The following is a 23,491-nucleotide window of genomic DNA, read 5'->3' on the forward strand; positions in this document are numbered from 1 at the left end:
AGATTGTTTCCTCCGCACGCTCTCTGAGGGTCTGGAGGAAGGAAACAGGATCCACAAAGAGCTCTGCAGCCATGCCGGGCCTCCACTACACTTCCTACGTCCCCTTGCAACCTGCCATGTCCAGGCTCAGCAGCACAAGCTTGTTATTTTATTAATTTATTTAGTTTATATATATATATGTATATATATATATTTGGTTTTCTGAGGTAGGGTCTTCCCCTAGCCCACGCTGACCTGGAATTCACTATGTAGTCTCAGTGTGGCCTCGAACTCATGGTGACCCTCCTACCTCTGCCTCCCGAGTGCTAGGATTAAAGGCATGCGCCACCACGCCCAGCTCAAGCTTGTTATTTTTTTAAAATTATTTATTTATTTATTTGAGAGTGACAGACACAGAGAGAAAGACAGATAGAGGGAGAGAGAGAGAATAGGCGCGCCAGGGCTTCTGGCCTCTGCAAACGAACTCCAGACGCGTGCGCCCCTTGTGCATCTGGCTAACGTGGGACCTGGGGAACCGAGCCTCGAACCGGGGTCCTTAGGCTTCACAGGCAAGCACTTAACCGCTAAGCCATCTCTCCAGCCCATCAAGCTTGTTATTTTTAAGGATCCTCCTCTGGCTCATGGTCAAGCTCCTGTGTGTCCTCCAGAACAGACTCGGTACAGCTGGAGGGCCAAGAAGGCCATCTGTGGCTCCTCTGGGAAAGAAAGAACCAAAATGCCTTGGGATTATGGTGTGTGGCTCGACCAGATGCTCACAAGGACTTGACCCTGACCTTGGACACAACAGTGCTGACCACAGGCTGCAGGGGCCACAGAGGTGGTGACCCACCTGGGACACTCACTGCCTATATCTTATGCACACACGGGAGTCTTTGGTAGCCATGACAACTAGGAAATTATCCATTGCAATCTCTTTCGACCTTGAGCTTTGAAACCATGCAAATCCTTCCCTGCCACTAGCATGATTGTCACACCTACCTCTTCCTCACCACAGTCGCACTCTTCCCCATCTTCCAGGTACCCGTTGCCACACCTCCGGCCTCCATACAGTGTCCTGGTGTCTGGCAAGTTGGACAGACACATCCCACCACCTGACTGCAGGTACCTGTCCAGCTCCCTCCTGTTGCACCCATTGAACACTCTGGGGAAGGGATGCCTGGCAAAGGAGGAGGGAGCGTTAACAGGAAGTCAGAGTGCACAGAAGAGCCTGACATCCCACTGCCCATGTGGTTGGCTTCACCTGGACCAAGACGCCAGAGTCCTACATGTACCTTCTGCCCGTCACCAAACCCAATGGACTCAGAATTCTCTCACCCTTAATCATGAAATACTAAGCATGCCACAAAGTCACATATATTTTTTTTTCTTACAAAAAAGGCAATTAAGAAACAGCACAAAAATGCCTGCCCTTGGGCTGGAGGGATGGCTTAGTGGTTAAGGTGTTTGCTGACAAAGCCAAAGGACCCAAGTTCGATTCCCCAGGACCCAGGTTAGCCAGATGCACAAGGGGGCACACACATCTTGAGTTCGTTTGCAGTGGTTGGAGCACCCATTCTCTCTCTCTCTCTCTCTCTCTCCTCCTCTTTCTCTCTCAAATAAATAAATACATATATTTTTAAATGTCTGCCCTTTGCATGAGGGAGGTGCAGTAAGCAAAGGGTTTGGAATGCTACAACAGGCCCGCAGTCTGAGCGCTGAACAAAGCACTAGCCAGCCCAGGTGCTCCCAAAGCTGATGTCCGATGGGCATTTTCTTACGACAAAAGACCAGACCAAGAAAGGCCCATGTTTAATCGACTGACCAAGGTTTAATTTCCTGGTTCATCTTTCTCCTACGCACGAAAGGTTCTACCAGCCTACGCACACACCCGTGTGGTCTTCATCACGAAAGTCTGAAAGGTCTTGGGTCCCCTGCTTCCAGGGAAAATGACCAGAAGTGCCATGCTTCCCTCATCTACTGTTGGGCTGCCCACGGCTTCATTTACTCATGGTCAAAAGGGGCCTAAAATATTATGTGGAAAGTCCCAGTAAAGAACATCTTCCAAGTTTTAAATAACTTTTATCACAGTGCCTTATAATTGTTCTACTTTAATCTGTTATGTGCCTACTTTATAAATTAAACTTCATCACAGTGTAGAAAAAGGCAGTAATATGGGGTTCAGTTCCATCAGGAACATCTTGGAATGTAACCCCCATAAACATAGGGAGCTACTATACCTCAACTGGGTGTTAATTCTTTAAACAGCTAAAGGTTAAACACTGGAGGGTTTCCTCCAGTAGTAAAGTATGCCACAAGGAATTTGTTAGGAATCATTGTTTCCATGCCAAATTTAATAATTTCTAATTCAGTAATTATAGTAAGTTAACAATAAATTGGAGCACTATAGTAATGCACATAACTCTCCACCATTTGTCTACAGATGTGTATTTTTTAAATTTTATTTATTTGCAAGCAGAGAGAGATAGGAGAGATGGAAAGAGAATGGGCATGCCAGGGCCTCGGGCCACTGCAGACAAACTCCAGACACATGCTCCCCTTGTGCATCTGGCTTACGTGGGTCCTGGAGAATTGAACCAGTGTCCTTTGGCTCCATAGGCAAGTGCCTTAACTACTAAGCCATCTCTCTAGCCCACGGATATCTTTTGAGATTGTTAAAGAAAAGGGTGATCCTAACAGTCACCTCACAAGGGTGTGACCATCTCCTTGTTATTGTATCCTGTATGTCAGTCGAAGTCCACAGTGCTGTGTCCTGCATGTCAGTCCACATCACCTTTCCAAGCCACAGCGGAGAATTGATAAGCAGACACTACAGCTCCAATAAGGCAGCATCGGCTCATGGAGACACTAACCCGCCCTTCTCACACACTCCTAGACCACCATTCTCCAAAAGCGTATGTGGACCCTAACGGTTTGAAGTGAGGGAACTACAGGATCTTCCAGGAAGTGACATGGGTCCTGGGGGAACCTAGTGGTTTTATACTCAATCCAGACAAGACCTCTTCTTTATAAACTCTGGTTTAAAGAATCTCTCACAATTGCAGCAATTGCTCGATACTGTTGCCTCATCCTTTTATCTCATGGGCAATGCCATCTACAAATTCTCTGAGAAAGGATCTGAATTCCAGCCTAAGGTGCGCAGAGTGCTGGAGTTCTGCCTCGGTTTCCCCGGGTGTGCTTGCCTGTGGCGCTGCTGGTGGGTTTTTCCTCTCTGCATGGAGTTGGTGAGGGGAGCCAGTTTCTTCTGCCATTGTGGAACCTTCCCTGGGTCTATGAGCTTGAAAGAAATCCCATTTCCCCCATAAACTGTGTCTGGTTTGGGGGCTCATCCCAGCAGCACGGAGCTGACTAGGACAGCCCAGATGCTCTTCGTTCTACAGACAACAGCAGAGCTTTCAAACAGGCCCCGGATGGAACAACACTGATCCTTTGGTGAGGAAGGACCAGACGGTGGCTCTGATCAAAACAGTTCCTCATGAAACATTCATAAAGAGTTGAATGTAGCAGCATGTATCCGTAACCACGGATATCTGAGTGGGAAGACTGCTTGAACCCCCAAGTTCAAGATCAGCCTGCTGGGGGGAGCTGTGGGTGGTGGGGAAAAGACGGGTGCATTTAAGTCAATTTTATCCCTGAAGACATGATGACAAAAATGGAGTTGATCTAGAGTTCCACCAGCACCGACCTCCTACTGGGAAACTAGTGACTTGTCACACATTTGCCTTCTTGGTCCTCTCCCACTTCAGCGGTGGTAAGATTTCTCTCTTCACGGGCGGTTCCCAAGAGGCTCCGGGGCCAGCGGCAAGGACACGCTTCACCTCCCTCTCCCGCCCCAGCGCCCCCTTCCCGCGGGCTCACCCGGTGGCGGCCGCCATGATGCAGCCGCCGTCCGCGGCGCTGGCCGAGCAACAGTGCGCAGAGTCGTGGGTCATGCCGAAGTTGTGGCCCATCTCGTGGGCCATCGTCGCAGCCACTCCAATGGCATTCTCGGAGTGGTCCTGCTCGGGGGAGAGCGGGGGTGTCAAGGGTGCGGCTCCACTCCTTACTCCCCATTCTCTGCCTTCTCCTTTCTCAAGCATTATGACTCCCCCTCTTCCCCTAACGCTGAGCAGACAGGCTATCCATAACCTACTATTTTCTAAAAACCCTTTCTTTTTATATTTTATTTATGTATTTGAAAGACAGAAAAAGGCAGATAGAGAAAATGGTTGTGCAAATACGTAAGCTAGTAGTTTCCTAACTATGACTGAGACAAGTTCTGGTTTCGTAATGACACACAAGCAAACCAAGACCTGGGATGAATACACCACGGTCCATCTCTGTTCGCTCCGGCTGCCCCAGCCCTGCTGTGACACGTGGCAGCTCTAGGGATCTATTTATGCAACTGCTTCAGGCCTCTCGGAGCACGAAAACCAAAGTTAACGCCAGTAAATGGAAGTTCACCCTTGGGCATCTTTATCGCTTAGAACCTCATAACTTCATTTTAAATACTCGTTCCTCTTAATGCTTTTTTTTTTTGACTCAGCAGTAATTAGACTTGCAGCGATGATCTCTGGTCCTGGGGGACTGGTCCTGCACCTTCCGCAACAGTCAGCAGGGACTCACCATGTTGACCCCTCCAGACTGATACACAGAGCACATGGCCATGAGGGGGGCCAGGCCGATGGTGGTGCCGTGGAAGGACTTGCCCCTGCAGGCGGGAAGAAGAGAGCTGATTGAGTTGGGGGCTGCGAAAGCGATTCCCATGTGACAGGAGTGGGTGTCTATTATGGTGTTCTCTAATCCCACTGACATTTCCAGGAACACCCAAAGGGAGGAGGGGACTGGTATCCTGGCCAACTGGCAGATTTTCAGATCACCACACCTCACACTTCCTCTCACCTACTCCCTCAGCTCCACAGAATAGAGAGAAGCAAGCAAAAGGTCGCTCTTCCTCTACAACGTGCCCAAAGCCCATTGCCTGGAAGGAAGGAAGGAAGCAGGACGGGCTTGACAGTTCTGCCCATTCCCGCTGCACAGGAAAAGGTCAGAAGAGGGGGGAAAGGTGGCATGGGCTTATGATGTGAAAGTGAATCATGCCCACTTCCTCCAGCTGCTGGAGGGCCAGGCCGTACCCCGGCTCTGTGGTGTGCCTCGGTGACAGGGTAGAAACACTGGGCAGCAGCTGTAGGGACTGATGGTTCATTCTCACATCATTCTGAGGCCAAGGAAACAGCTGTGTCCAGTACAGCTGGCCACAAGGATGAGTGGGCACACTCTGCAATAGGCATGCTAGCTGCGAAAAGCTATAGTTTCACCCATTTATTTACTTATTTTAATCTTAAAAAAAAAAAAAACAAACCTGAGCCGGGTGTGGTGGCGCACACCTCTAATCCCAGCACTTGGGAGGCAGAGGTAGGAGGGTTGCCGTGAGTTCGAGGCCACCCTGAGACCCCATAGTGAATTCCAGGTCAGCCTGGGCTAGAGTGAGACCCTACCTCACACCACGCCCCAATAAAAACCTAAGCGTCTGTATTCTGTTTTGGGAGTGAGAGAGAATACGTACAGGCACGGCAGGGTCTCTTTCTGTTACAAACAAACTTCAGACACATGCTCCACTTTGTGCACGTGGCTTTATGTGGGTTCTGGGCAACTGATTTCTGGGCCAGTAGACTTTGCAACCAAGTACCTTTAGCCACTGAGCTATCTCCTCAGCCCAGCTTAATGTATTTCTCTCTCAGCTATACAGTAAAAACACTGAAATTCAGTTGTTTGGGGGAGTTTTGTGTTGCCCTAGCCCAGGCTGACCTAGAACTCACTATGTAGTCTCCGGCTAACCTCAAACTCACTGTGATCCTCCTATCTCAGCCTCCTGAGAGGAGGGATTAAAGACATGTGCCACCAGGCCCAGCTAATTCCAGTGTTTTGTGCATGCCGTGAACATGAAATTATTTGAAGCATCGCTATGGAAATTCCTTACATGGTATTCATCCCTGGGTTTGTCTTCTCATCTAGACCACGACGTCTTTGAGAGTGAACTCCTTTGTTTATGGGGGGGGGGTCACTAGAATTTAGTATGGAATCGGATGTGCAGTGGATGCTTGATAATGTTTGCTTAATAAATACAAGAGAATATAGAAGCCATATGCAGCCTATTTGAGGCCCTACTCATTACAACTTCAACTTGGCCCTGAGGAAGAACCCCTGAAAACCATTGCCCAAAGCAGGACGCCATGTCTGGAAAGTTCAGGACAAAACTTTTGGTCACTGTGGTGGCTTGATTCAGGTGTCCTCCATAAACTTATGTGTCCTGAAAGCTAGGTCCCCAGCTGATGGGCCAGTTGGGAATTGGAGGATCCTGGAGGGGGTGTATTGTTGGGGGCAGGCTTATGGGTGTCATAGCCAATTTCCTCTTGCCAGTGTTTGGCACACTCTCCTGTTGCTATTGTCCACCTGATGTTGTCCAGGAGGTGATGTCCACCCTCTGCTCATGCCATTGTTTCCCCTGCCATCATGGAGCTTCCCCTCGAGCCTGTAAGCCAAAATAAACTCTATTCTCCCACAAGCTGCTGCTCTTGGTTGGGTGTTTTCTGCCAGCAAAGGGAACCTGACTGCAACATTCACCCAAGACTTCCTAGGTGAAGGACTGTCATGAAATGACCACTCAGAGCCCAGGATTTGGGGACAGATATGTTCCAGTTTCTTTTAAAGGGCAAATCAAGATTTGAATGATTGTTGACTTAGAGCTATCTTCAGGGAACAGAAGTAAAAGGGTGTTATTCCATATATCTTTTGTTGTGACCCTTTCAAAAGACCTTTGGGAGCCAACACCAAAATAAATGAATAACCAAGCAATGTGGTCTTGGCAGGTCTGTTCTTCCTTCTCCAAGGCCGATGAAAACCCTGTGCAATCCCCCCATAGCATGTTCTCCCGTGAAGCACACAGTTCCCACATGTTGACCTCAGGCGCTCAGCCCTTAGCCCCTGGGAAGCAAATGAAGGGCCCAAGAACCCTCTCGTCACCGGCAGCGGGAGATCAGCTCCGGGACTAGAACAGCGTGGGTTCAGAGTGTCAGGAGTGACCCACGGTCGGGCGTTCCTCACACACACGCACAAGTGCTTTAGCCGCTCGGCTGACCCCGGGCGAGGCGGACTTTCCCCTGCGCCTGGTCAACACTTCAAACGAGTATTCTTAGCACTCGCAGCTTTTGAAGACTTGGCAAGGTGTCTGGGGTCTGAGAAAGGCCTGGTTCTCTGCAGCAGGGATCCAAGAGGGCCTTGCCCAAAGAACACTCACCCAGGGGAGAGAGAGGGCTAACTGGGCACGGGCACGCGCGGCAAGCTGGGGCTCTGATGCCAGCCAGCACTGAGGAGACACGCCGCGCAGGGCCACTTACGTGATGAGCTGAGCATTGTCATGACTCTTCTGGGCCAGCAGCTTGCGCCTCCAGCTAAGAAATGACCAGAGGGTGGAGTACGGATTCTCGGAGACTTCGCACTTGTCCCCGTGCGTCCACACTTCCAAGCCCACAAGAGCAATCCGGATGTTCAAGGACCGGTAAAACTGAAAGACCCAGAAAAGCCACATTCTGTCATCACCTACGAGCTCAGAGCAGATGCCAGGTCTCTCTTCTGTCCCTTGCTCCAAGGCGTTGAGGAACGTTGTCCTCTAAGCATAACTGCCGTTACTGTCTACTTGCAAGAGACCCTCAGGACTACACCTATTAGTATAGAATAGTATAGAATGAAGACAGCTTTATGTCACGCTGCTCCTCGTCTCAGGAGGTTCGAGTGTGCATAGTGTGGGAGGCTAACTGAAGGGAACCCCATCCTTGCAGCCGTGGGGAAGCTACTTTTCGGTGACAGACTCTAAAGACGTAACCTACTCCCTGTAAGCAAGCCCAGGGGACTCACTGGGTCCCCAAGGTGGACTTGAGTGGAATCGTCACTCCGGCCTGTCAGCAGTGCCCTATCCAGGGGAAGCAGACATTTATTCAAGTCTGTCCAGGAAACATTCACACAGTACCAAAAGAAGAGAGAACACATCTTGACATTTTTCAGGCTGGGCAAAGGAGATCCTCAGAAAGAGGCTCACAACACCCTCACAGCAGAACTGGGATGTCTTGGCTCAGAATAGACTGCGGTAGGAAGGGTTTGAAACAGTGGGAAGGAAAGAGAGGTAGCTAGCTCATCCACCAAAGGCTTCTTGGATGATCTGCCCTAAGACGGCTGAGCCAGCACCTTCTTTTAAAAAAGTACTCATTTAAAGTCCCTTTAAAAGTACTCAGAGGCCACCTGAGCAGGACAGACCACCTTGATCCAAAATTGGCAGGAAGTGTCTCAACTAAACATAATAACAGGAGCGCCTAAGTTTGTGCAGCACTTGCTATGAGCCTGGAGAAGTTCGGGAACTTGCCAAGGTCTGAACAGGGAGAGGCTGGAGCCAGGATGGAGGCCAGATTATAACCTCGGAGCCCACTTGTGACTGGAGCCCACTTGTGACTGTCGACTGCTTGTCTCAAAAATTTGCATGCATCGAAGGTGGGAGTCCTGATTCTGCAAAGATTTGGTTTATTTCTACACAAATTTTGGTTCCTCTGTTCTGTGACACACCCTTTGTTACAGAAAAAAAAAAAAAAACAACACAAAGGGTTCTGACTTCATTTAAAAATGCTTCACTAAGGAACACTTTTAAGGAAGTAAGCTGGCTTTTTTTTTTTTAAAAAGTCTAGAGAAAATACTGTGGATAGGGCTCATGATTCAGCAGATAAACACATCTCATTCCAGTTTTAGTTCAACAATGTCCAAGTGGCTGGCTTATCAAGCTTCCGAGAAGTGGATATGGCTCATGTGCCCCACCGGGGATGACTGGCCTCCAGAGAGAATCAGAGGCTTCCAACAGTGGCCCAGCCAGCGAGGCATGGGGTGCCAACCAACATCTGGGACTTGGGGCTGCCCCCATCTCCCTCCACATTTTTTCCTTCCCTTTTTTGGTGTTTTCATTGACATCCTCCCTCTGTTTTTTCATCGGTACCCCATGGTTCTATTACTCAGGCTAGCTAAGAGCCAGCTGAGTCCCTCACCTGCCTGGTCTCTAGAACAATGGGTGACAGCAGACTCAGCCTCCCGCATGCCCCCAGGAAAACAAACTTTCCCGGAGTTGAGTGAGTCGTATTATGATTGTTGAGCGAGCTGGGAGCTAGAGGGGGGACTCTACTATGCTATCACGAGTGTCCTTCCTTCTGGAAAAGTCAGTGCAGGACTCAGAGTTTTACTTATTAGCCCCAAACAGGTGACAGCCTGACTTTCAAGACTGTGTGCCTTCCCACAGTGACTTCCTTTGGTCCCTCCTAAGTCAGAGGATTACTGGGCTTTCACTGGAAGGGAACCTTTGAAAACCTCAAAGCTTTCCTAAAACTGGGCTCTTCTGTGCCCAAGGTTCCTTGAGGGGAGGCATTCCAGTGGCAAGAGGAGGGCTGAAAGGACCGAGGTGCCCACTCCCGCTCCAGATTTTACTTAGACAATGGGACAAGCTTTCTTTAAAAAAAAAGAATTCCACCAGAAAAAAAAAGAATTAGTAAGCATTAATTTAGCCCAATACTTTATAAATTTAAAACAAAGCAAAATTAAAATAAAAACCCTACAACTCAAAGGGCCTCAGTTGCTTGCCTAGACTCATGGTTCAGGTTGCATCCTAGCCCTGTGCCCAGCCTCTTGAGCACACTTGTCCTTCCAGGACCTGCTAGGGTGGTCATTCCAGCAGTAGGAACTCAGGTGCATGTGTCCTTTGTCCTGCAGCCCTCTGAGGGCTGGCACCTTCCCCACAAAGTACACACCTGGTCTCACCTTATCAACATAGTTGGCGATCTCTATGAGCTTGTGTTTGGTGGCATCCGGGTCATTCCGATTCTTCTGAAACTAAATGGAGCAAACAGAACCATATGAGACCCACAGCCTGGTGGAGGGCCTTCCCAGGGTCCCACTTCTAGCCAGTGATTTGTTCATATTTTTTAGAAGCAGTCTTTTTTTTTAGCGGTGGGAGTTCCAAGGTAGGGTCTCAAGTCTAGCCCAGGCTGACCTGGAATTCACTATGTAGTCTCAGGGTGGCCTCACACTCATGGCAATCCTCCTACCTCTGGCTCCCAAGTGCTGGGATTAAAAGCATGTGCCACCACACCTGGCTCAAGGGAGCAGTCATTTTTATGCAATGTTCATTTCTGCAGCTCATGGAACGCAGGACCCAGGTCAGATCGCTGGCAATCCTATCTATCCGCTCAATGCTAGCACAGTGAGAAGCCAGGCAATTGACTCATCTTCTAGTCCTTCAAGTAAGCCTTATTTTCCTGTCCTTCAAATTACAAGACCTCTGGCAAGCTCATCGGCACTGAGGAGAGGAACTGATCCAGTCCTTGCGAAACCACTGCACAGACCGTCCGTGACTTCCCTGCGTGTGGCCAGTTAACACCACCAAATTGTTGCTAACAACAACTGTGGGCAGGGTTGCTGTGGGCAAGGTATCGTGCTCAGAACTACAGGGACAAAGTGTAAGATCTTGGTCCTAGACTGGCAACGCTTCCATTTTAAAAATAGTTAAGTGACTAGACCCTGGATATAAGAAGTACACAATTGGGCTGGAGAGATGGCTCGGCGGTTAAAGGCACTTCCATGCAAAGCCTGACAACCTGGGTCTGATTTCCCCCTGCCCACGTAAAGCCAGATGCCCAAAGTGGTGAATGCATCTGGAGTTCTTTGGCGGAGGCAGCAGGCCCTGGTGTGTCCATACTCACTCTCTCGGTCGGCCTCTTTCTCTCTGTCTCTCTCAAATAAATAAATAAACAAAAATTTTCCAATGACAGCTTTGCCTTATATGCTGCCATTTTCCCACAGGATCTGGGTTTGCCATAAGGATGTGCTACGTTTGTTACTTGAATTCCAAGCTATCACACCCTTCTTCCATCCCATCTCACCAGAACACCCACCCGAGCAAGAAACAAAACGAAGAGACAAATAAAACAGCCTGGGAAATTCGTATGTACAAGGCTGTGCCCCAATCCTACAGCAGGGCAGAGACCAGCCATTTTCTTTTCTCCTGCAGATTCTGGAACATTCCTGGGCTCCCTTGGAACTGTCACTCACCGAAAGAGGATCTCACCTTCACCTCTACTCCATAAAGAGTTAAATTCTAAGACCCTGCCGCACAGATGTAATTGTTAATCTGTAAGTTTCCATTTTGAAAGCCTCCCCCCGCCCCCCAATTTCTAGATTAGTCCCATGGCACAGAAAACATTGCATCGTTTCCATTCGTTTAATAAATATTTGTTAGACCATCGAAGTAAGATTTCAACTGCATTAATCCTATTTTCAACAGTAAGGCCTGGTGATACCACCACAGAGGAAGGAACGCATCATGCTGTCCAGGACAGCCTGGCGCAGGAGTCGGTAAACTCACTCTGTAAAGCAACAAAGAGTAAATATTTTTGGCTTCGTGGGCCACACCGTCTCTGTCACAATTGCTCAGCTGGGCCTTGGTGGTTTGGAACGAGCGACTATGACTCTCTGCCAGTAAACTTTGCAGAAACACATGGTGGGTGTTTGGCCATGGGCTGTAGTTTATAACACTTAGCCTAAAGAAAAACGTATCCTGACCTGACATTTTCTGGGGTGACACAGGAAAAACAAGGTACACCACCAGCAGCCTTTCCAAGCTTCCTCGTATCCCTAAGACAGGAAAGTCCTTGAAGGCCTGTGTTCACAGCCATTCTGTCCCCTCCAACAAGATGAACCTAATACTCTTTGTACCCCTTACATTCTACCCCACTTAAACAATGAATATGCTCAAGAAACACGCCAGGAGCTCCCGCCCAGGCCCGGCAGGGAGGCTCTTTTTCACTGGTCTGCTCTCCACTCCTGCTGGGTGCGGAGCCCAAAAAGGCTCCCCCTGTCTCACGGCAAGGTTGTAAATCACAGGTAAAGCAGCCTGCTGTTGGTCTTCCAGTCCTTTCAGATTAACTCACTGCCAGAAATACACATCTGCCTGCAGAGAAGAGGAAGGAGGGGGCTGGGAGCTGGAGGCTAGGGGCGGGGGCCGGGGCAGATGCCTGGGCTCGCAGATCCAGCCTGACCTATTCCGCCCACACTCACTCCTCACATGAATCACTCAAAGCCACCAGGTGAGTGGGGCCCATGACCCCGACAAGTGAGGTTCCCTTATCTGCTGGGCTGCAAGAACCATAGCCCTGTGCAGAGTGAGAAGTGGAATGACTGGGCCACTGGTGTGGAAGCCACTCCCCTCTGCCACGCCAAGAAGCTCCAGGCCACCCTGCCGCCCTGGGGCACCTTGAGCAGACACTTGTCTGAGGACATCAGAAGACAGAAAGTGCCTCATCTCTACCCAGCCCTCTTCTGCGTCGGTTGGACACGCACATCCAGTGGGTTTAAAAACCTTCCACTGGGGATGGGCTGGAGAAATAGCTTAGCGGTTAAGGTGCTTGCCTGCAAAGCCAAAGGACCCAGGTTCAATTCCACAGGACCCACGTAAGCCAGATGCACAAGGTGGTGCATTATGTCTGGAATTTGCAGCAGCTTGAGGCCCTGGCACCTCCTTTTTTTTTCCCTCTCTCTCCCTCAAATAAATAAATAAAACCTACTGGGGCTAAAGAGATGGCTCAGTGGTTAAGACACTTGCCCACAAAGCCTAACGACCTGGTTCAGTTCCACAATACCCATGTAAAGCCAGACGCACAAAATGGCACATACATCTGGAATTTGTTTCTCTGCCTCTTCTTTCTCTGCTAGCAAATATCTAAAAACAAACAAACAAACTTCCACTAAGGTCCCACTGAGATGAGCATGCAGGCAACCCATCTTTTCAACCAGAGCAGAAGGGCTTCTGGGTGCTTAGGGTACCTGGACCTTGAATCTAATCAAAGGACTTTGTGGCTAAAGGAAAAAAGAGGGGCTGAAGGGATAGCTCGGCATTAAGGCACTGGCCTGCAAAGCCAAAGGAACCAGGTTTGATTCCCCAGGACCCACATAAGCCAGATACGCTAGGTAGCACATGTATCTGGAGTTGGTTTTCAGTGGCTAGAGACCCTAGTGAGCCCATTCTCTCTCTCTCTTAAATAAACTAATATATGTATTTTTTAATAGTCAAATCACGAACACAGTGTTCCCTCCTTGGAAAGCCCTTCCCCTCCACTTGTCTGCACAGGGCTCGTCCCGTCCTTTAAGACAGCTCAAGAGCCACTGCTTCCTGCCTCTAGCACTTGAAGGCAGCTCTCAAGCCCAAGCCTCGCCTCTTCCACAACTGGCACTGGCCCTGATCCGGGCTGTGCGACTGCGGGCCGGGCCGAAGCTCCTAGGACGCGGCTTTGCAGGAGGCTGGTCATCTGGGGTGTAAACGTGGTGATGAGCTCTGCTCTAGGGTGGCCCAGGAAGACACACAGGGTGGCAGGCCAGTTGAGGTGCTGCATGAAGTGAGCCCGAGAGGCGACGTCTGGTTCATGGAAGCAAACATGAGCTGTGGGGTGTCATACAGTTCCCTGCTCCATCCACACTGGGAGGGTTCTGGAAGGAGACCTAGGCCCTCTGACGCTGGGGCCACTTTCCACCTAAGCTCTGCATGGGAGCTGTCAGCACCTCAGTGTTTGATCCCTGCCCTCCATGATGCCAGTGGTTATCACTATTGGAACCATAGTGTTTTTGTGCTGCTGCTACAAACTCTGAGATACCAGGGTTGCTTGAGAGATCTACCCTGATGCCAGGCATCACCAAAGAAAATCTAGCCCACCAAAGAAAATCAAGAAGCCACTGAGGAATAAGAGAAGTAAATGTGCCAGCCAGGTGAGCATTCGTGGAATCTTAAGTCTGTCCAATTTAAGTAATATGAATTAAAAGCTGGCCAGGAAGCCGGGTGTGGTGGCGCACGCCTTTAATCCCAGCCCTCGATAGGCAGAGGTAGGAGGATCGCCATGAGTTCAAGGCCTCCCTGAGAATACACAGTGATTCCTGATCAGCCTGGGCTGGAGTAAGACCCTACCTTGAGAAACCAAATAATAATAATAATAAAAGCTGGCCAACAGAGATGGGTCAGCAGTTAAAAGTGCATGCATGCAAAGTCAGATGGGCCCAGTTTGATTCTCTAGAACCCATATGAAACCAGATCCACAAAATGGCACTTCAGCTGGAGTTGTTTGCAGTGGCAAGAAGCCCGGGCGTGTTCTCCCCCCACCCATCTCTCTTAAGTAAATAAATCAATAATATTTAAAAAGCTACCTCACTCTTCCTTCAGGCTAGTGGTTCCTGAGCTCACCTGCGGGTCAGAACCACTCAGGACTGGGGCCTCTACCCTGACAGGTTAGGATTCGGTGGATCCTGAGTAGGGAATGGAAGTTCCCAGATGTTGCTGGTCTGAAGACTACATTTGGGGACCATGACTTTAGATTCTTATTTGTCACCAAGATGCTTATCAAATTGAACCCACCACACATGAGCAAGAAAGTGGTAGTGAGATGTATTTACTACCTGTGTAATACGGAATTTGAAGTTTTTCTATAGACTTCCAGGAGTCTCCTAAGAAGAAATATCAGAATGTACCAGTTTTCAATACCATCTGAAGAATGTCAATCAATGGTTATGATGTCCTGGTTTCTATCTGACTGGTGTACTGTGGTGGGTTGAATCAGATGTCCCCCACAAACTCTTGTGTTCTGAATGCTTGGTTCCTAGCTGATAACAATGTGGGAGGTGCAGTCTTTGTGGAGGAGGCGTATTGTTGTGGCAGCATTGGGGGTGTTATAACCAGCTCCCCCTTGCTAGAGTTTGTCACTCTCCTGATGCTGTTGCCCACCTGCTGTGGCAAGGAGGTGATGTCTAACCTCTGCTTGTAGCATACTGTTTCCTGCCATCATGAAGCTCCCCTGGAGTCTGGAACCCAAATAAAAACCTTTCTTCAGTTCATCTGCTTTGGGCTGGGTGCTTTCTCCCAGCAACAAGAAACTGACTACAACACTCACTGAGTTGGGAGAAGTTTCCTTGTCTGTTCTTCCCCCCAACTCTATTTAAAACGGCTGAAAGAGCCTTAGTCGGATTTCAGGCCAAGACTATATGATCAACCGGAGAGAGATGAATGTGCCGGCATTTCCCCGAAGCACCCCGGAGCCCACAAAGCACACGGACTAGAGAGTGGTTGTCCACTGACGTCCATCGCCCCCTTCTTACCTCCGTATAATCAGCCACGAGGTAAAGCTCCACGTACTTCATGGAGTCCAAGTCTTCCCTTTTCATCTAAGGAGACAGAAGCAGACAGGGCTGAGGAATGGGTCAGCTCGGCCGCATGTGGAAACGCAGCTGGGCACCATGCCAGTTCAGAGCAGTGACCTTCTCAGGGCGTTAGGGCCGTTCCTGGCTACAGCCCATCATCTCCATCTGCAGTTTTGCTGGAGGCCACTGTGAGCTATGGGACTATGATCTACTCCTCTATGCTCAAAAACTAAGAAGCCAGGCTCGCCGGGACAAGAGGGGACATAGGCCAACATCACATGGGAGGGCATGCTGACAATCAAACTCCCGAATAACCGTCAGACCACAGTGCAAGTAGCAAGTCTGCACACTAGATGAATTGGCTATTCCAAAAGGAGAAGCTGATAACTTCTTTTTTCTTGCCTTTTACTCCTAAAATCAATGTCTCTTTACTTTAAATACTGTGATTCTCTTAGGAAGGTGTCTCACATGCAACCATATTAGCATAAAAAAGAAAACCTCATCTCAGGCTAATAGAATCTTCTCTAAGAATGAAAAAGAAAAAAGCCTTTTCCTCTTTCTTACCTATTCTCCTTCAATTTACAAATATGCCTGATTGCAAGTCAGGGGGCTCAGAAAGCCCAGGCTGCCAGCTCCACACACACAGAGGCTGGAAACTCACCCTGCGAGGTCGCTTCTTGGTTTGGGATGTAAACGGATGCGCCCAGTCCCTGATGGTGGGCTTGGCGTGTTCTAACCCACAGTTCCCAGGGGGCATCTTGAGATGTTCAGATCTGTAAATAAGGTGTTGGCCCTCGCCGCCGGGCAGGGGCTCGATGATATAACTGAGGTTACTGCGCACTGTAATCAGCCCTCTGTGGACAGGAGAAATAGAAGCTCTGGTCAAAGATCACAGTCCTGAAAATGGTCCCCTGCAAAGGCCCATGTGCAAAATGGCACAGCTGGTTGGAATGTTGGCTCTTCGCCATATTAGGGGGCCGTGAACCCTTTTATAAGGGAATGATGTAAGCTCAGAAGCCCTCTGGAGAGAAACATGCATGTGTATGAGACAGGGCACTCAATCCCAGGGCAGTTAGACCTCCTAAGCTCAACATGGGGCTGTCGGTGAAGAGTCTTTCAACTATGGACGCTCACAGGATTCTTTCGGTTGAGAGGACAGAAGGTCTCGCCAATCAAACACCGCCTCTTGACAAATCATGGGTTAAACTTCAGAAAAGACAGGTCAGTGGCTGGAGAGAGTACGATGGCCTCCTCCAACCGTCACGCGCCCGCCCGCAAATGACCCGCAGCGCTCTGAGCCTCGGTCGGTCTTCTTTCCCCAAGAACGGAGATGGCCACGTACGAACCCATGAGGGCTCTTGGGTAATCAAGCAAAGACAAGTGTCCTTGAGCCTGGAAGTCAAAGCCAGGTGCTCAACTGATAACATTCCTTCCTGTCCCAACTGTCACGGCTGACAAGACAGCTGTTTGCTAAAGGGACATCCATAACCAAGCACTTTCCCCCTGGTTATAGATTCCAGCACTGAACTGGAAAAAAAACCATACTAATGTCTGTTCAAGCGCTTTCTTCTTTCCCTCTCTGAGATGTTACTGTGTTCTAGACAGCATCTAGATATGACCCTGGTCCTTCATTACCCACAGGGCAGTGGTCCAGACTCCTGTGGAAGCTCACATCAGAAACACTCAAGTCTCTCATATCAAATGCTGTAATATTCACATATATCCCACTGTGTAGGTTAAATCGCCTCTGGATCACTTACAACATTAGATAAAATGAAAGGGCTACTTAAGTTGTTGTTTAGGGAATAATAACAAGAAAAAAATCCACATACATTCAATAGAGAAGCAAATTTAAAAAAAAACTATTTTTGATCCAAGCTGGGCGTGGTGGTGCACACCTTTGATCCCAACACTTGGGAGGCAGAGGTAGTGAGTTCGAGTCCACCTGAGACTACATAGTGAATTCCAAGTCAGCCTGGGCTACAGTGAGAACCTACCTTGAAATATACATACGTATACACACACACACACACACACACACACACACACACACACACACACACACACATAAATTCACTGTTACTTGAATCTGTTGAAGTGAGACCCATGAGCACAGACATTTACTACGCAACAAGCACTGTGCTAGTAGCTGAGGATGGAGACAAGAATTCACAGGTCAACGTGCCTGCCCTGGTGAAGTAGAGGTGGATGTGGAGGCAGTCACTAGTCACTGTGACACATGACAGATCGTCGGTCCTGTTCCCTATGGATTTGATGTAGGCGCTCAGAGCGCGGCATCTCCTAGTCGCTCACTTATTACCCACGGCGGTCACAGCCGTCAATGGAATGTGCAGAGAGGTCCACGCAGCAGCTATCTGCCTTCTTCTACAGTGAAAGGCAGACAGCGGGCTCCAGGCTCTGGGGACAAGTCCAGATGCAAGTCCCCAGGGCCCTGGCAGCCCATCACTCAGGCTCTGAGCCTGCTAAGAGATCCAAACCTAAAATATCTCCTGCTCAGTGTCTGCTGCTCTGTGGGCTGGCAGGACCTCTCGCTCAGGCCACTCGACCTCCCTCTACTGCTGTATCCTTGGGGTGCCCGCCCAGGTTCTGTCCTCTGGTAAGTGACTGCAATGCTCTCAGGAAAGACATCATCAGGTTCTGTTGGGCAGGCAGGAGGCCTGCCCAGACTCCATCTGGAGCTGATCTCATCCCTGTGCCAGGAAGCCTGACAACTGCCCAGTTGCCTCCGGGAGGCTGACACAGCAGTGCCCACCCAGCCCTCAGTGGGACGTCTAAGGTGTTCCCTCAACAGCTGGGGTGGAGATTGAAAAGCCGGAGTCATATCCACTTCCCTCATCCACACATGAGGGCTGCCACGGGTATCCTGTTCCCAAGCTATCTTCCCATCCCATCTGACCCCGGCCTCTCCCAGCACTTCATTATCCCCTAATTGCTGACTACAATGTTGGTGGCACAGGAGGCCATAAACCAACCGGTGTCCTGCTTGCCCTAACACTGCGCCTGGCAAGAGGAACATTCCCCGTAGACATTGGTGAAAGGTCCCGTGTAGGACCATGAGGTGTCATGTGAATAAGGCTCTAGGTCATGCGAGATAGACCAAGCCAAACCTCGTGTGCTTAGTGATAGTATGCACCAGACCCTGGGCAATGAGCATTTTATTTTCACGTGAATTTTCCTGATCCTTACAAATATCCCCATGATACAAATGGGAAAATAGGCTCAGCAAGATTAATGATCCCCAAAGCCACACAGATAGTAAGAACATGTCCACCAACCCCACGTCCAGAGCTGCCTGGCGAGGTACTGACGCCAGTGCCCCTCCTCCCACCGCTCCCCCAGTCTGCACCCCTGCGAGGGTCATGGGAAGGTCAAAGGCATCAGAAGAGGAGAAGAAAGGCTGGCAGTCGTGTGCCCCCGTAGGTACTGTGCTCCCACAGCGACAAGTGGCAGGCTACAGGTAGACAATGCGGGAGTGGGACAGACACACAGACACTCAAATCTGGCCCTGCTGTCTCTTATCAGTGAGTAACTTGTGTGGTGACAGGTGCCTGTGATAGCTGATAACAAAGGTGACATTCTGCAAGATCAGCTGGCGCTCATGGAGAGGGGACTGTTGATGAGAGGCGTGAGGTGTTTTGCCTGGCAGACCTTCTTCATTCAGCACGTCCGCAGAGCAGCTGCCATGTGACGGGGCTATTCTAGCCATGGGGACACATCATGGTCAAAGTAAAGCCCCTGCTATCAAGGAACTGGTGCTGGCTGCCTAATGTGAACCTGTCAACGACCGTCCCATGGCTGTTCCCAGCTTACAAGGGAGACACCGGAACTCCCGGGTTCCCAGGTTCCAAACCAGGAGCCGTCTGATTCCAGAATCTAAACTCAGGGCCAGGTGTGGCGGCACACGCCTTTAATCCCAGCATTCAGGGAGGCAGAGGTAGGAGGATGGCTGGGAGTTTGAGGTCTGTCTGAGACTACATAGTGACTTCCAGGCATGCCTGAGCTAGAGCGAGACCCTACCTGGGAAAAAAAAGAAAAAAGAAAAAAATCATCCAGAATCTAAACCCGGCTCTGTTCTCCGAGGGCTCAGGTCCACACAGTACCTGGCAGAGGTAGGATTTAGTACCTGCAGAAGGGCCTCGCTACTTCATAGGAGCTGGCTGAGTGTGTACAAGCCACCTCCTTATGCCTCAGGCCATGTCCCACCGCCACCCAGCAGGTCCAGCCCTTCGCCCAGCTGCCCAGAACTACCCACGCGAAAAGGTACTTTTGTTGACCTGCTCTACTCAGATTTTACAGATGAGAGGGACTCCAAGAAAGAAAAGAACAGAACTTGGCCCAGGTCACCCAGTGACCAGTGTGTTGGGGAGGGGGAGGGAAGGGGAGATCCATATGTGAGTGGGGTGAAAGGGAGACCTGTACTTTAATGCCCAGATTCATTATTCTCATGGGGCCTGGCACCAACCCATTATCCATTCCCCATTTCCACAGTTAGGCATCTACAGGACTAAGACCCAGGAAAGAACCAGGTGTGGCCAAGGTAAAGAAAAGAGAAAAGGAGCAGAAAAGACGGTAGTACAAACCGGGCGTGGTGGCGCACGCCTTTAATCCCAGCACTAGGGAGGCAGAGGTAGGAGGATCACCAGGAGTTCGAGGACACCCTGAGACTACAGAGTTAATTCCAGGTCAGCCTGGGCCAGAGTGAGACCCTACCTCGAAAAAACAGCAAAAAAGGGGAGGGGAGGGAAGGGAAAGGAAAGGAAAGGAAAGAAGGGAGGGAGGAAGAGAAGGAAGAAAGAAATACAGAGATCGTCACACAGCCAGGAAGCATGAAGCTAGAACTCAAATTCAGGTGCCTTGACTCTTAATTCTGAGCTTGCCCCAGATTATTGTGTGCATACCCGAATACCTCGTCGCGCATTCATTCTCAACCTCAGACTCGCTCTCGCTAGCTCAGGGGATTGTGTGTAAGGGCCGGGCTGTGGCATAATCGCGGTGGCTGGGAATACCAGACTTGGATGACACACTGCAGTGATATGAGGCCAGAAGATTCAGTAGGGATGGTTTATTGCATACCTTTGAAAGGCTGTCTGTATCATTAAAACCACCACACTTAATACATAAGATACTAAGCAACTCTTAAATTTATTTGATGCAGGGCTGGAGAAATGGCTTAGCAGTTAAGATGCTTGCCTGCAAAGCCAAAAGACTCGGGTTCGATTCCCCAGAACCCATGTAAGCCAGAAGCACAAGGTGGCCCATGCATCTGGAGTTTGTTTGCAGTGACTGGATGCCCTGGTATGCCTATTCTCTCTCTCTCTCTCCCTCTCTTTACCATTTTCTCTCTCTCTCTCAAATAATAAGTGAAAATAAAAATATTTAAAAGATAAAATAAAAAATAATTTGATGTGGATCTAAAATAACTCCAATGCTAAGGTGGAGGCACAGTACAGAACTCTTTGCATAGTATAGCCTCATTTGTATACAATAATTATGTATTTTAATCACTTAAATCCCAACAGTCATTACATATAAGCAATGAGGTTGGGTGGAAGGGTAGAGCAGCCCAGGGAACCTTTGTCCTTTTAAGTTTAAGTTTAGCTTTTAAGCTTCTGCAAGGTTTGGACATTGAGCACTAAAACTATAATGAATTGGCTAATGACAATGTCAATAAACATTGTCCTTAAGAGTCAATGACTCACCAATCCAGTACCTACCCTGTTGCTAGAGCCAGGAATGAATGGTCAGACGGATGGATGGACAGATGGACACACACATACACAGGCTTAGTCAAAGACAGCACAGCCCAGAACCAGCTAGATTTCTTCACAAATGATAATCAGGCCTTACGCTGAGACCGTGTGTGCGCTGGGGGGGATCTGTACATCCAGGAAGTTGTGGCTTCGAGAACAGGTTCTTAATCTGAGACAGGCCGGGGGTACAGACACCTGGGATCCCTAACTAAATGGTTACGGTTTGGATACGAAATGCACCCTCACCAAAAGCTCATGTACTGGGGCTTGAACCCAAGCTGGTGGTATTATTTTGTGAGAAAACCTAGAACTTCCAGTCCTATGGAGGCAACAAGTTCAATAAGAGGTATCTTGGTTCCGATTCTTGAGGGTTCCTTGGCATTCATCCTCTCTCTCCGCCTCCCCCGGCCCCTCTCCTGTCTCCTCGGCCACACACTCCCATTGCCAGAATGCTGTGTTTGGCCTCCCCATGAACCCCACATCAATGGAGCTATCTGTGTATGGCGGCCTGAACCCTGTGAAACTATGAGCCCAAATAAATCTTTTCCTCTGTCGGTTGTTGATTTCAGGCATTGAGCGACAGTTGACTGTCACAACTGGTATGGCACATCTTTGATATGTATCCGTTATCTACTACCAACACTCCAGGTGGCCAGGGGGCCAAACAGGATTTCAAAGCACTGTAATACACAGCCAGGCTCTTTGCATTGCAAGAAATATTTCAAAAGAATGCATGAGACACGGGCAATTATGGCTGCATCTGGAAAGGAGGGAGGTGAATCTGGAAAACTAGTGAGAGAAAGAGCCCTGTCTCCCACTACACTCTTCTGTACTATTTAAAGTTATTTTAAGGCTGGAGAGATAATTAGCCTGCAAAGCCAAAGGACCCAAGTCCGACTCCCCAGTACCCACGTAAGCCATGTGCACAGGTGATACATGGAGGCACTGGCATGCCCATTCTCTCCCTCTTTCTCTCTCTCCCTCTCTCTCTCAAATAAATAAATAAAAATAAAGTTATTTTGCTGTGATTGGCTATTACTTTTGTTGTTGTCTTGCTTTTTTGAGGTAGGGTCTCACTCTAGCCAAGGCTGACCTGGAATTCACTATGGAGTCTCAGGGTGGCCTCAAACTCATGGCAATCCTCCTACCTCTGCCTCCCAAGTGCTGGAACTAAAGGCGTGCGCCACCATGCCCGGCTTTGTTTTTTTGAGGTAGGGTTGGTTTCATTCTAGCTCAGGCTGACCTGGAATTCACTATGTAGTCTCAAGGTAGCCTTGAACTCACGGCAATCCTCCTACCTCTGCCTCCTGAGTGCTGGGATTAGAGGCGTGCACCACCACGCCCGGTGGCTATTACTTCTTCACTGATGAATTAACTGGAATGCTCTGGAGAGAAGCCCCCTCCCACCCCCCACGTGCCACAACTATCCAGAAGCTCTATGAACCCGCTGGCGTGGTCCGCCTGCAGATCCTGCTTGGCACCACTGCCTCCGAGCACGGCAGTGTTTCTGGCCGAGGAGCATTCCCTGGGGCTTTCCACGGAAGCGGGGCTCCAGCCTAGGCGGCAGCGGGAGTGAGCACAGCAGCCTTGGACGCTGCAAATCTCCAGCTCTTAAACCAGTCTGCCCACAACTTTGGATCCTTAACTTGTGGGTTGTGGGGGGCCGGGGGGAGAGCGAGAGAGCCAGAGCTGGGAAAGTGAGGAGGGTGCCCACCCCCACCAGGCGGGGGAAGCATGTAAAATGGAAACACATGGGCGCTCAGTGCTCTTCCCTGTCAGCTGGATGGACTGACAAGAGGCCAAGCCAAGTTCCCACCGCTGCACACAGAGGGGACGAAGGAAGAGGCCGAGGGAAGCAGGTCGCACCTGCACGGGCCTGTCCTCTGGACAGATGCTGTTTACTTGCAAACAGCAGGTGGTGATGGCTGGGCCAGTAAACACCACCACAAAGCCAACTGGCTTGGCCCAAACGCGGCCACTTGAGTAGGGGATATGAGGCCACTGTTACCATCTCCCAGCCAAAACCTATTTCCTGCCCAATTCCCTCCGGCAATTCGCAGCGCAGCCTTTCAGAGACGTGAACCAGCTTACAAACAGACATGTGGAACCTACAGTCAGAGAGACCTTCAGCTTTTGCAGAAAGCTGGCTAAGTCTTAGAGGACAGGGTTCAAACCCTGAAACTCATTATAGAATTAATAAAGCACTTAGCCAATTTCTGCACACCACGTTAAGATGAGGAAACAAACATCTCCAGAGTTTACAGTGCCTAATTGCTCTTCAACCTGAGTAGGGTTCGGGCGGAAAGCAGGCACACATTAATGTGCTGAATGTAAGAGAAGAAATACAGGAAGAAAGGAGGGAGAGAGGGAGGGAGGGAGGAAGGAAGGGTACACAGTGAAAACTGTTTCATGAGAGCCAGTGGTAGACATGTATTCCTGATTTTGCCTTCAATAACATCATGGGGATAGCATGAAATTGATGG

General features: G+C 49.6%; 1 protein-coding gene across 2 annotated transcripts in view; it reads right to left on the bottom strand.

Moving 5' to 3' along the window:
- Adam19 (ADAM metallopeptidase domain 19) overlaps nucleotides 1-23,491 on the bottom strand; it is a 96,557-nt gene that overhangs the window by 18,224 nt on the left and 54,842 nt on the right. For both annotated transcript variants that reach the window (XM_045151765.1, XM_004657475.2), the window contains exons 6-12: nucleotides 15,899-16,091; nucleotides 15,196-15,261; nucleotides 9,823-9,894; nucleotides 7,374-7,540; nucleotides 4,603-4,687; nucleotides 3,856-3,995; nucleotides 979-1,156 (exon numbers count right to left, since the gene is read on the bottom strand). In XM_045151765.1, the coding sequence (XP_045007700.1) occupies nucleotides 979-1,156; nucleotides 3,856-3,995; nucleotides 4,603-4,687; nucleotides 7,374-7,540; nucleotides 9,823-9,894; nucleotides 15,196-15,261; nucleotides 15,899-16,091 (901 nt within the window). The remainder of the gene's footprint in view (nucleotides 1-978; nucleotides 1,157-3,855; nucleotides 3,996-4,602; nucleotides 4,688-7,373; nucleotides 7,541-9,822; nucleotides 9,895-15,195; nucleotides 15,262-15,898; nucleotides 16,092-23,491) is intronic.

Source organism: Jaculus jaculus, chromosome 6, assembly GCF_020740685.1.
Source record: "Jaculus jaculus isolate mJacJac1 chromosome 6, mJacJac1.mat.Y.cur, whole genome shotgun sequence".
In the NCBI taxonomy this organism is placed as follows: domain Eukaryota; kingdom Metazoa; phylum Chordata; class Mammalia; order Rodentia; family Dipodidae; genus Jaculus; species Jaculus jaculus.